We start from the raw sequence: 13,683 nt of genomic DNA, 5'->3' as shown, positions 1-13,683 counted from the left end.
ACTACATAAATACAATCTTACCTATTTATAATATTAGTACAGATATAGATTATAGAACTCACATGATTTAATATTTTATTATAGATGTTTTGGTTAATACATCCTTAAGAATAATATTGTAAAGAATGTAAGAATAAACGGAACGACAAAGTCTCTGACGACAAAAATGTCAGGGGTGTAAAATGTCTTCAGTTAGTAGTGGTCCCAGGTTTAATACTGTACTTTGTGTGGGGATCTGCGAGATTTTGTACATGTAAATAAATAACCACTAGATAAGAAGGGTGAACCTTGTGTTTAAATAAGGTTAGGTCGAGATATATGGCGCCGTAAAATGCAAAGGGATAAAGACACCGACGCTACTTTTAATGTAATAAAATTTTACATTACTTTTAATAGTAAAGTACAAATAGCAACAAAGGGGACAAATCAATAGACGTAAGTTACAATGTGTAGTTTTTAAATATTTAATATGGAAGTAAGAAAATATGCTGTTTATAAAAAAGAATTTCCATTAATGTTCAAGTAAGAGCCAGAGAGTGAGTTTTTAAAACTTCGATAATCCCATTGATGGTTCATTTTAAAAGTATAGTTAAATTGGGTGGTACAATAGGTAGAGGGATACACTCGAAAAGCAATTTGTTAGCAAACAACAGCACTACTAATAGTGTCACAGTAAAGAAGAAGGGATGAATGTAAATAAGATTCAAACCTAAGCAAAGAACGGATAAAAACGGTATAAACCAAATAAATATGTATGTGGAAGAAAAAAGGTGAAGGGAAATAAATAGAATACGGGTACACAGAGGTTAGAAATATTTATGCCATATTGGAATGCGATTATTTTATTATTATATAAAAGATTATATTATAACATCGTGTCTACAAATATTTAAAGGCAAATGATTGAATCTAATCAATTCAAGGCGATAGGTATTTCTTGATGTCACTGGATTTTTTAAAGAATTTTAACTTCTTATCGTTTTTTGTTTATTTTTCTTTTAACATTTTATTTACGTCCATTCCCAAGAGTTGTGGATCTAAAATATTTTTGCTTTCCAATTTATTGAAATTCATATTCATACCCCAATGATAATACTTACATATGCTTATGTAATTGGTAGATATGCCACAAGAGAATAAAAGGGAATTTTGAAAGGTCGGGTCGAATGATTAAATTACGCAGTAGTACGTTATTTTTCTATTTGACTCCCTTGTGACTTAGTCGCTCTTACATCTCTTTCAGTGCCACAAAAAACTATGTATGATTTTCCCTAACTATTAGCATGATATTTGATATTATTTACAGATTAAAAATTTGCAGAAGGCAATAGTTGTTCTGATTTTTCTCCACGCCGTGCTAGATGCATTTGGAGATTCATCCAAAATCTGTTCAGAATTATGCTTCAGAATTAGAAAGCGCAAACGTTGCAAATACAGTGATTTCTATATTTATATGAACTAGCGATTGGTGCGGCCTCCTATTTATTCCTACTTTTAAGGAATAATAAAAATTGAAGATAAAATATAAAAACATATTCGGGAGACCGTCTTGAAGGACACCGTCGTTACGGATGAATAGTCCTTTAAATCATCTTTCTTATTGTAGTAAGATTTCAATTAATTTACCTTCCGACTTGTTTATCCATGGTATTGTGCCCTTTCGTTAAGGCAACCTTTTCAATTCTCTTTATTTATCGATATCAGAACACGCTGCGATCAATATAAACAGTATTTTCACGTTTAATAAAGAATATATATTTTCTAACTATAGTATAAATTCGTTCAAGTTTTTGTGTTAGTATTTAAAAGTCATTGTATATTTATTTACAAATCATTTTAAAATTGTAAATGAACGAAAATTTTAAGCAGAATCAAAAATAGCCTAAATAAAACTCTATCTTCACACTCGACGCTTTTTCACTGATGAAAAAGCGAAAATTACAGGTAATAATATTTTTTACATTTAAAAGGGAAAGTAACAAGAGTCCACCCGTCTACACGCCGACAATTTATAAAGGTGGCTGTGAGAGTTCCCCTCCCCACGGAATAGCTCATCTCATTATTTATTCACGGCGTTAATAAATCTATAAAACTCGTTACAGTACGCATTACCTATAAAACAAAGCGTTTTATAACACAAAGCTCGTAATGTTGTAATTGAAATGGCTTTAAAAATGATGTTAGCTTCTTTCTACCCTTCTAACAATACTCTCTCTCCCTCTCTTCACGTAACGACCCCTATTAAAAAAATGTATGCATTCCTTTAAAGTAATTTAACTTTATCTGATTCTCCAGTTCCTCATGTGTTGCAAATGATGGCCGATGATCGCATCGTTGCTCCCGCCATCATTAGTCCCATTATCATAAAAAAAAATTCTTGCTACCATCGTAGGAAATTAAGAAATAAATATTTTAGTATTTCAATTATCTACACATGACTTGAATGTAATGTAATAATTGTAAGCAAGATTCTAATATTAATAATTATACTACCTCAGTTGAGCAACTTTCAAAATTTTAGATCCAGTATTGAAAGTTAACGACCAAAACCACCGCAATATTCTGAGCACGGTGTAACATTTGATGTTAGTGAAAGCTTATTTAACTTTAGAGCGTAGTTTAGCTGATGTCGAACCACCTTATTACATTAGAAAAACTGATTACAGCCATAATGGAATTCATTAGTGGTTATTTCTTAATTTTATTATTCTTATTTACCCTTGTAATTTTATGAACAAGTAAAACTGATTCATCGATTTAAAACAGATTAATAAATGATCGCCTCTAGTATTAAAAAACTAAATATTTTCAACCAAGCTCCTTAAGCATCTTGATACGACTCAGTGAACATCTCACATTATCCAAATTATTGTCCAACAAAATCTCAAAGGAATAAGTATTTATAAACAACTAGCTGTCGCTTGTCACTTCGTCTACTTGAAATGAAATAAATATGACCATCTCCAAATTATATTCGACGTGTTTCGTACTTCTGGTGTTACTTGGCAGTAAATAACATACTTGCCTTTTTATTATGTTAGTAATATTATTTGTCTACGCAGTTTTGACCGCTTGGCTGCTGAACACCATTGCCTAAGAATCAAGCTCCTCGGCGACTGCTACTACTGCGTGTCGGGCCTGCCCGAGGCGCGCGACGACCACGCCAAATGCTGCGTCGAAATGGGCCTCGACATGATTGATGCCATTGCGTAAGTCGCTTTACCATTCCTTTGTTTTCTCCAGTCCTTTTTCCTACGGAGGTTAGGTCTTACCATCATCCTACCTCAGATATGAATTCACTGGCTTCTTACACGTATGTTCTTTCAAATAATCCATTCATACAGCCTTCGTTCTTTCATATATTAGTCCTCATACATAAGGTATTATAACTACAATACTTATTTTTCCTCAATTTCCGTATTCAAGAATTAAATCATCATGTTACGTTATATTAAATGGTTTCTGGAATTCATAAATAATTTATATTTAATACTTCAAAATAGAAATAAAAAGTTAAATGTCAAATCTTAAGTGCAAAGTTGCTTTATTCTTATTCGGAAAGAAAATCTATTAGATATGTTAATTTTTATTTAGAAGGTACGCTTTAAATAGAGCTACGACTATTTATCAATATCGAAATGTAGAGAAGTTGGGAACGATCGGAGTGATACGAGTAAAAGTTTATTTATAAAACTTTAGAACTCATATCTAAGGATTGATGGAGCATGCCTTTAGGAATATTGTTAAAGTTGTAATATTTAAAAGTTAAATAATAGTAAGCTGTCTCAGCTTAGTTAACAAAGATTTTACTGAAACTGTACGTGAATTTTACTGAAACACCGAGTAATGCAGTCCTTTGTTAAGGTAATTATATTCCGAAACGATAAAAGCCTGCGTAAATGCAAGGCTGTTCTCGAATAATATTCTTCAATGTCCTCTGCCCCACGGACTCTAACAACATCCAATAGTGCGAAAAACTGTGCCAGAAATTGTTTGAAATTCAAAACAAACTTTAATTAAATCCATGCAAACTTTTTCTGACTTGCTGTGCATACTACCAAATATGAAATGCAGGTTTGAAAAGAGGTTTTAAATGGCATTTTTACTTTATAACGAACACGACAAACAAAGTCCTTTGTAGTGCTTGATTGGATCGTGTTAACAATGAAAACATTATTAAATGTTATAATGCACATAGGTTACCTTTGTTCCGCTGATTACTTTTTAACGGGGTAAATTTAGCATCCGTCAAATCTATTTTTTATTGTTTTAATGAATCCATAATGAAAGAAAGCGGACTGAAGTTCGCTGTAACCACATTTATTAAATAGTAGTGCTTTTGTTGACAGAAGTATTCGCATTGGAGTCCTAAACAAATCCCGTTTTCTAGATTTATTAAGGTAAATTTTTATGATACGTTACTAAAGCGTGCACTTTTGTGGTACATACAGTCTGGTTCGCGAGGTAACTGGTGTGAACGTAAACATGCGCGTGGGGATCCACACGGGCCGCGTGCACTGCGTCGTGCTGGGACTCCGCAAGTGGCAGTTCGACGTCTGGTCCAACGATGTCACCCTCGCCAACTACATGGAGAGCGGTGGCGTCGCGGGGTAAGATAACATTTGTATATCATGAAGTGACGTTTGAAATTGATCATCATTTCAAAATTATACAACATGGCCAGAGGTTTACCGTTTAGATGTAAAGTCGTAAGTCACGTATTGGTGTATTTTAAAAACTAGTTACATATTCAATACATGTACAGACGCGTGCATATCACTCGCGAGACCCTGCAGTGCCTCGGCGATGACTACCGCGTGGAGCCGGGCCACGGTGACCAGCGGAACGCCTACCTCAAGGACCACAACATCCAGACTTTCCTCATCGTGCCTGACGATACAAGCCGTGTGGTAAGCTTTTTTGTAGTACAAGCATGGCATGCGGCCATCTCGTATCTAAGTGTCGCATTGAACTAAAATTAACCATCAGCACGCACACGTGTCAGCAGAAATACCTATATCCAAGCATATCTTCTGTGGGCCATTTGAGCCGCAGCTAATCCTGAACGATTGGTCCGATGAAAAAAAAATGTATAAAATTGGTTTATACATTTATTTAAAAATACACATGAATTAAGAACTTGCTGAAGTTATGGAATACTCGACAGCTGTATCAACGCCTTTTATGATTTGAGAAAAAGCAAATCCTGGCAATAAAGTTTTGATAAACCCTTTACTTCTCAGAATTCGGAATGAAAATTCATTACATGAACAAAAAAGATTTATTTTATTTCAGAATATAGGCATTTGATTAATTATTTTAATGAAATTCTTGCTGTGAACAAATTCTTGTCCTTATGTATAGGACACAAAGCCAGCGCACTCGGCGGCCGTCAACGGCAACGTATCGAAGGAAATGCGTGTCATGGGGCATGGCTCCCAACATGGAAAGCATTCATCCAAGTTAGTATTTTGTAATAATGTTAACAAAGAATTACCATGAAAGACAATCTTTCAAGCTTTCCTTGTTTTTCGTTTTATCAGGTATACATTTAAAAACCTTTCGCCTTATAAGGGCTATGGTAAGCAAACTTTAAAAACTATAATAAATAATTTAACTGCAAGTTGATAAAAATAACTACAAATGCATCTGAATTTCAGCACTAACTACTAATAAAACACTAACTGTTTTCCTATATTTTTATGAAAGAAATTTTATTTGAACTTAAAAACTAAGAGTCTGTTTTTTTTTAAATAGGCAGAGACGGGAGCTTTAGCTAGTAACAAATAATTTATTCGCGAAACAAATCCTATTCATTCGCTCCAGGACAACGGTTCGTTTGTCTTTATTACCTAAAGAAGCGTAACATTTAACTTGGGTGAAACAATTCGTCTTGAGTCGTTATGTTTACGTGTAAATGATTCGATCGTTTAGAAATGGCTGAAGTAAAATCTAATTTACTTCACTATACGGCTATAATTAAGGTAATCATTATTTAACTCAATAAAATTAATTTTACTCATTTCGCTTTATATTGTTTTGAGGTGAAAATTCAACGTCATCAAAGTATGTCGAGTTAGGACTAAGTAGGTGAGTTACTGTAATAAAAACGTGTTTTTTTTTATGTTTGAGGTAACAGATAAGAATATATAAGTAAAGAATGAGGAAGTTATAAAGTCAACTGGAAATTAATTTACTTTTCGTTTGTTCAAACAGTTCCTCCTTGGTTCTGTTTTTATTTTTTAAGACAGCGGCCTCGGTCAGAGTGCACGGAGCTCACAACTTTTCAATTTCAATTAAGTTAAGACCCTTCCCTTGCGGCCATTTCTAATATCTTTCTTTTCGGTGGAGACAAGCGAGGAGAGGAAAACATTCCGGAGAAATGTTACCAAGACCCGATATTGTAGTTTTAAGATTCCACGTTCAAATACCGTGAAAATGTTGACGACATTTCCCAGCAATAAGTTTCGACGTCTTCGCAATCATGCGGAACAGGACGGAACGATATTAAACTGAAAACACTTTTGTTAGTCTGTGATACTAGTTAATCTATTTCTTTACTAAAACTACATAAATTATATCATAAAATGTTTACACGCATGTTAGAATTCAACTATCAAACAATCTTAATGAATTGTCGAACTACTTGTGTAATTTCATCCAACATAAACATTAAGATAGTCAACTTGTAATCAGTCTTACCCGAGCAATATCAAGACGTAGTAACATAAAGTCTCTATTGATTGATTTGTTGAATAAATAAATAAATCTATAAGGTGCTTAATAAAAATAATTTTAACCCTTTAATTTAACGTTCTCTCATAGAGTTGACACAAACAATGAAAACAAGAAACCCGAGGACGAAGTGAACGAGTACCTGATGAAAGCGATCGACGCGCGATCCATCGACCGTCTGCGCGCCGAGCACTGCCAGCCGTTCACCCTCATCTTCCGCGACCATAAACTTGAATGCAAGGTAAACGCTTGCACATGCAAACCAGATCCTAACCACTTTTCATGCACACATCCCGGTGAAAACCACTACTTCACTATTAATCCTTCAATTTATAGTTCATTGTAAATCTAAGAGAGACTTCTTATTACTGTAAACAGGAATAGGTTGCAAAGCAATTCGCGTATTACTAGTAAGTAATTAAAGGCCCGTGGACTACATATACTAGTAATACTGGAGATATTGCAGATGCGTTATGGGCGTTTCTCTTACAGCCCACCTTTCACTTTACCCTGATGAGCCAATGAATTCATAAAATTGGTAAATTGTACATTCTCAAATTGACTCCTATTAAATATTGAATGAGAAAATCAACTCAATTTCAAGACGCTGTCAATGATTGTTTATACAACAACGTTATAAATTTTCTTGCAGTACACCAACGAACCCGACCGAATGCTCAAGCTTTATTTCATGTGCTCCGTCGTCATCTACGTCGCTATTGTCGTCATACAACTTTTCATCTTCGGCTTGTAAGTAATCCCTAATACTGTCAAACCCTTTTTAATCTAAGTATTCTTTTATTGATTTTTTAATTAATTAAATGTTTACAAATAAACAGCACTCCGATCGTCGTTACGACAGTCGTCACTGGCAGCATCATCATTGCCTGCTGCACGTATCTCATCCTCTGCATTGATTTACAAGTAAGTTCTTGTAAAGGGTTCTTTCTAATTAGAAGAGAAAAAGAAACAGATAATGTATAATACTTATATGATCTTACATTAGATGTGTGGTCATTATTTTTTATTCCACAATGATAAAGTTAATAACAATTTTTTCTTAATTAATTGTGTAAATGTATTGGACACAATACTTTATAGATGAAAATGTAGGCCTTCGAATTTCTTAATAGAAGAAAGAAAGAAAGAAATTCGTTGATTCAAAAGAAAGAATTCAATAGACATGTGCTGCGGTGTACACCGAAGGGCCGGTTTTCAATTAATCCTAAAACATAATATAATATACAAAGGTCTCACGATTCCAGCATTTATGTGTATGTTACAGTGCACCAGTCCCCGGACCAGAGAGGCGTCGCGCCGCATCCACACCAACCGCACTCTAGCCCAGCTGATATCCTTCCTGATGGTCAGCACCTTTGTCATGCAGATTCAAATTGTTATGGTAAGTTATCTTTGTCTCTTTAATTTGACATATCTACAGAACTCTTCTTTATTTAATGTAACATAATCCAAATTGCATGGCGAAAAGGAACACTTCATTAGTAAATAATTGAATATATGCATGTTCATTCCCGATTATATACATAAGACATTCTGAGGAAGAATGCAGCTTACACTTTAAATTCGGTTTAGCCGTTTTAGCTAAGGCCGTCACAATGTAAACGTTTATATGATACATACCTCCAACAAAAATCTCCTGTGGCCAATAAAACTTTATAATTATATGACCATTGCCATGTTTATTTTCAGGCAATGGACGCGAGCATGCGCCACAACCAGCACCTGCACTCAGGGCGTGAAGTTTACTGCACCCATGATCTAAACGAGGTGAATAATTTTTACCACCTTTACAAAATTCACATTTTCTTTTTAGCTTCGGGAATATGAAAATCGCCTTAGAAATTACCTGTAAACTTTCCGAAAATACATCATCCTAACTTCTAAAGTCAGTTCTATCAATGAATTCGTTGTTTTGTTTTCTTCTACTCGTAAAAATCATAAAAAATTAAAATGCGTTTTATAATGTTTTTTCCTGTTTCTCTAGTACTACCTACAGTTGACCCTGATAGTGATGTTCGTTTGCGCCGTGCACCAGATTTTGATAACCATGGTGAAGACCATCCTCCTGGTGGTCACCAGCTTCACTTACGTCGCCGTCACCGTGCACCAACATGTCTACTTCGACGGCACATACCTCAATTACCAGTACGACATTGCTACCATATTCAACGGATCTGTGAAACTCTTTTATACTGTAATAATGCAACTATGATTAACGTTGTAGAAACAAATGCGACGTCGACTGGAACCAGCAATGGATAAACATCGTGACAGCTATCGGAGCCGCCATCGCTCTCCTGCTGCACTCCCAGCAAACCGAAAGCACCTACCGCCTCGACTTCATCTGGAAACTTCAAGCTACTGGTAATTTAAGACTAGTGGTTTTTACGTAACGCGTTGCCAATCACCGGCTCGTTTGTTCTCGTTTTTAAACTCTTAATAGAAATCAAAAAGTGGCATTTCAAAAGATGTTTGCATCTCGCAATTTACTATCACTAATTATCAATGTAGTTACTACGTAAATCACATAAAAAAAACGTCGGCCTTGTTACAGAGGAAAAGGAAGACATGGAACACCTGGAGGCGTACAACCGCAAGTTGTTAGCAAATATCTTGCCCGAGCATGTCGCCCAACACTTCCTCTGCAGTGACAAGAACATCGATGTAAGGGTTAGATATTACACGGAGATCATATGTACATATGATGTAGAAAATGTATAATGAATTTGAATGGATAAAGTCCGTTTAATAAATATGTTATTATTATTTATTTTATTTTGTTAGGAACTTTACCACGAGCAATGCGAGTCGGTATGCGTCATGTTCGCTTCGATCCCGAACTTTTCTGAATTCTACGTGGAGCTCGAAGGCAACAACGAGGGAGTGGAATGTCTCCGTCTGCTGAATGAGATCATCGCGGACTTTGACGAGATCCTGGCTGAGGAACGGTTCAGATATATTGAGAAGATCAAGAGCACCGGCGCTACTTACATGGCAGCTTCAGGTGATTAAGTTTAATAACATTTTATAGTAGTTATCACGTTTAAAAAACTGCAACCTTTGCAATCTTAATCTTGAATTTTATTAAGTGCAGTTTCACCTTGAACTGTCACCATAAAATTGCGTATTGATTGACCAGGTCTGACTGCTGCCACCCGCGACCTGGTCGGCTACCGGCACGTGACTGCAATGGCTGACTACGCGCTGCGTCTCCGTGACCAGCTACAGTACGTCAACGAACATTCCTTCAACAACTTCCGCATCCGGATAGGTAAGATTCCACAAGCTGAATAGGCATGGAAACATTACAGCTACGCGAATTCTATAAGCCAGTGCGAATTGCAAATGTAGTAAAATATGTGCTTTTACTGTTGTCTTGACTTTAATATGGAAGACCTTGATCAAGTTAGGCATAAGTGGGACCGACAACGTGACTCAGTAAATGTTTCTTGTTGAACAGGAATCAACATCGGGGCCGTAGTGGCTGGAGTGATCGGAGCGCGCAAACCGCAGTATGACATCTGGGGCAATGCGGTCAACGTCGCTTCTCGTATGGACTCCACCGGAATACCAGATCACATCCAGGTAAGATTCGTCCTCAAAATCTCTACTAGTTACCAACTAAAGTTTTGATGTTTTTTTTTGTTATTTTATGTTGCTTTGAAATCCGTTATTTAATTTTCTTCATCTTATTAATTTACCTATACTTTGTTAAAGTATGCTGAGCGTGTGGTCTTTGCGTGCGCAGGCAATATTGCGAATACGTAGTGACGTCACGTGTACTTTTTTGTGCTAAGCGCATCTATCGAAATGTTGCCACATTTGCTTATTTTATCAACTAGTTTTGTGTGATCGTCTAATAAGACATAACGAATGTACTTTATATAACTGAAGCTTGGTCTGTTGTTGCCATGGTCTCTTCTCACTCTGAGCCACAAAACAACCGGCTCAGCTTGGCATTTGATTTGATGAATCATACATAAAATAATTTGTTGTGTTTTTTTGTGGCAAATCGCTATTTTGGGATCGTAGGTAACTCAAGAAGTTTACGATATACTGTCTACTCGCGGCTATCGGCTGCGCTGCCGCGGCAACGTCGACGTCAAGGGCAAGGGCAATATGGTCACCTACTTCCTCGAGGGATTCGGTGACACGATCGCGCCAACTATCTCTGATCTCTACTCCGTGAGTGTCCTAATACTACATAATATAAATATACCAAATAGTAACAAGCTCAGTATTAAACTAGTAGTTTACCGAGAAGAGTATAAAGAATAATATAAAGGAGAGTAGAAAGGAAATAACGAGAGACTCACGGTGGACATACACCAGTAAAAAGTAATACATTTTGACTAAATGTTTGATTTTTAGAACCCAATACCATCGACTTCCACTGATCGTAACGGCAGCAATGGTGCTGGGACCGTGGTGGCGCGCTGCGAACCTCGCCGCGTCACGCTGGACACTCTCTCCGAAGGCTGCACCGACGAGGATGCCGGACCCTCTCCCAGGGCGTCCATCCCACGAGGTCAATACACTGAAGCGCTGCTTCAAATTGAATATGGAAAAATAAACGCTATATTTTTATTCTACATTTACTACCAACCTTCGTTAAATATCATCCACTGCAGAAGTAACAAATTTTGTCATTTTCCCTTTGTATTTACTTTTTTATTTAGTAACGAAAATGCATATTAAAGCGGACGATTTTTGGCAACGAGATATCTTGCTTGTCTAATACCGCTCCGTAAATACGATAGACGACAATACGAAAATAATTATAGTAAATATTTCAGACAACGCGGGCGGATCATCGAGCTTTGACATGGCTTACGACGAGGACTCGTCATCCCGGGAGAGCCTGGCGAGCGCGGTACGTGCGCGTGTGCAGCAGCGACTTGCGCGGCCGCTCTCCCTCATCGACGAGCCCAGCCTGCCCGCACTCCTCTCCATCATCAAGGCCAAAGCTTACTCCGCGGAATTCGACACTGCATTCCTCCGAAACGAGATGACAAAGGAAGATTCACCACTCGCCCAGATCAGGAAGCGGGTCTCGCAATCTAAAAACATCGACAAAGTCGATTTAATAATTGGTACACAAGGGCCGCGCCGCGTGGTTAGCATGGCTGATGTTGTCTTTAATCGTCAACTTTCGCCAGTGGACCCCACTCCGGTCAACGTCATCGAGAATCCAATGAATGCAATGTAAATTCATCGACGAATGTTTTCTTTCAAGTCAATTATCTTTTATATCACAATTGAACAACTTTATCATTTGCTGTGCGCTTCCACTGACGACACTCCTTATAAACACGTGTTGCTATCACTGTTTTGAAAGGTGGCGAGAGAGGTAGCAAAATGTGTTTGTACACATGTGTCGGCAGTGAAAACTCGCGGAATCATCCTGCACTGGAGGAAGATACGTGTTATTGTATTATATTGTAAATAGCGTAATGCTTAACTAGTGTAGTAAATAGTTGGGTGACTTCACCACTTAATATCAGGTGAGTTTTGGATCAATTTCACATGTGAATAAACCAGTGCGACTGCTTATTCATTTGTAAAATTGTAATCGAAAATAACGCTTTAACTTAATGAATTTATTTATGTAATTCAAAATCAGCGTCGAATCTATCCGGACTTGACGTTTTACAAAGACTGAATTTATACAATGAAATTACAACTAACTACGTTTCGGCGAAACATGACTTATTCTTATCGAATTTACTGACTTATAACTTGTATTATTATGTGATGAAGTTTGGATGAAAGATACTGTTGTATTGTAAAGTTAATTATCATTGCTAACATGAGGGTACTATAAATAATTAAGGTTTATCGTAAACTTTATCTGGCAATTTCGCTTGCCGAATGTAAATAACGTTATTCTAGGTAAGCCTATTTCTCGATATCTCTAGGTAAATTGTCTGAATTCATATATTAGTGTAATGCGTTATGATTTACAGCTTCAGTAATGGTTTCAAGTATTTATCGTGATAAAATTAAAAAAAACATAAAAAAATAAAAAATTAAAAAAAAACAAAAAAAGTTTAGCTTACATGATTTTGTTGCGAACTTGAAACCATTTTGTATGATTAAATGTACAGTAGAATACGGTACGATTGACATTCTTCAGTGTTTTTTTTTTCTTTTTACATTAATTATATTGTGTGTATGCCTCTCTACTTCTTCCCCCGACTGGACATACATAGACTTGTATTTTGTTAAGGTTTACTGATATTATTTAACAGTTTAATTTTATTGATCTATCTGATATTTTGAACCTTTTATGTTTGGACAATGATTTGATGAATTTCTTAATTATTATGTAATATACTCTTGCTCAGCAATTCAGCCATAGGATAAAATCTCAATATCACTTTCTCATTAGATTTTATGATATTTCGCACTTTGTAAATAGCTTACTCTTATAAAATTATGTACATTTAATGTAATGCCATATTCCTGATACGTTACGATACTCCATTTCTATAGTATCAAATATATTGTAGTTTTTAACGACACAAATATAATTATAATATAAGTGATGTAAATATTTGCATCTTTACCTTTTTTCTTTATGATTCAAATATTATCTCAAATTATGACAATAGATTTGACTTGGAAATTTACAAAAATGGTACGAAAATTCAACTTGGTCGTCTCATTATCAATTTTTTTTCACTTATAACTTAATTTGTCCGGCTTACAACTTAATGACGTATTACAGTTAAATTAAAGTAATATGGTTTCTCTGTTGTTCCTATTTTAATTGATTCAATAGTTATCTGTTATCGTTAAGAAATTATCGTGAAATACGGGTACTGAAAATATGCAACTACCAAAATTCCAACCAAATAATTATACATACTGATGATACGTATACGATTTATTTAGTTTGTTCATATTAGATTAAGGTGTTAGATA

General features: G+C 35.8%; 1 protein-coding gene across 4 annotated transcripts in view; it reads left to right on the top strand.

Annotated features, from left to right (window-relative positions):
* LOC106099561 (adenylate cyclase type 6) overlaps nucleotides 1–13,200 on the top strand; it is a 61,362-nt gene extending 48,162 nt beyond the window's left edge. For 3 of the 4 annotated variants that reach the window (XM_013278138.1, XM_013278133.1, XM_013278144.1), the window contains exons 11-28: nucleotides 3,063–3,209; nucleotides 4,452–4,610; nucleotides 4,766–4,910; nucleotides 5,365–5,462; nucleotides 6,826–6,976; nucleotides 7,388–7,485; nucleotides 7,575–7,659; nucleotides 8,021–8,137; nucleotides 8,446–8,523; nucleotides 8,741–8,901; nucleotides 8,981–9,120; nucleotides 9,311–9,420; nucleotides 9,541–9,760; nucleotides 9,896–10,027; nucleotides 10,217–10,341; nucleotides 10,789–10,941; nucleotides 11,128–11,284; nucleotides 11,553–13,200. In XM_013278138.1, the coding sequence (XP_013133592.1) occupies nucleotides 3,063–3,209; nucleotides 4,452–4,610; nucleotides 4,766–4,910; nucleotides 5,365–5,462; nucleotides 6,826–6,976; nucleotides 7,388–7,485; nucleotides 7,575–7,659; nucleotides 8,021–8,137; nucleotides 8,446–8,523; nucleotides 8,741–8,901; nucleotides 8,981–9,120; nucleotides 9,311–9,420; nucleotides 9,541–9,760; nucleotides 9,896–10,027; nucleotides 10,217–10,341; nucleotides 10,789–10,941; nucleotides 11,128–11,284; nucleotides 11,553–11,965 (2,689 nt within the window). In that variant the 3' untranslated portion in view covers nucleotides 11,966–13,200. Of the gene's footprint in view, nucleotides 1–3,062; nucleotides 3,210–4,451; nucleotides 4,611–4,765; nucleotides 4,911–5,364; nucleotides 5,463–6,825; nucleotides 6,977–7,387; nucleotides 7,486–7,574; nucleotides 7,660–8,020; nucleotides 8,138–8,445; nucleotides 8,524–8,740; nucleotides 8,902–8,980; nucleotides 9,121–9,310; nucleotides 9,421–9,540; nucleotides 9,761–9,895; nucleotides 10,028–10,216; nucleotides 10,342–10,788; nucleotides 10,942–11,127; nucleotides 11,285–11,552 lie in introns of those variants that run through there. The other variant, XR_001225393.1, reaches the window with a different exon arrangement.
* Nucleotides 13,201–13,683: the final 483 nt, after the last annotated feature.

The sequence above is a fragment of the Papilio polytes genome, unplaced genomic scaffold, assembly GCF_000836215.1.
Source record: "Papilio polytes unplaced genomic scaffold, Ppol_1.0 DF824358.1, whole genome shotgun sequence".
In the NCBI taxonomy this organism is placed as follows: domain Eukaryota; kingdom Metazoa; phylum Arthropoda; class Insecta; order Lepidoptera; family Papilionidae; genus Papilio; species Papilio polytes.
Note: the sequence above shows the minus strand (reverse complement) of the source record. Positions and strands in the feature narration are given on the sequence as shown.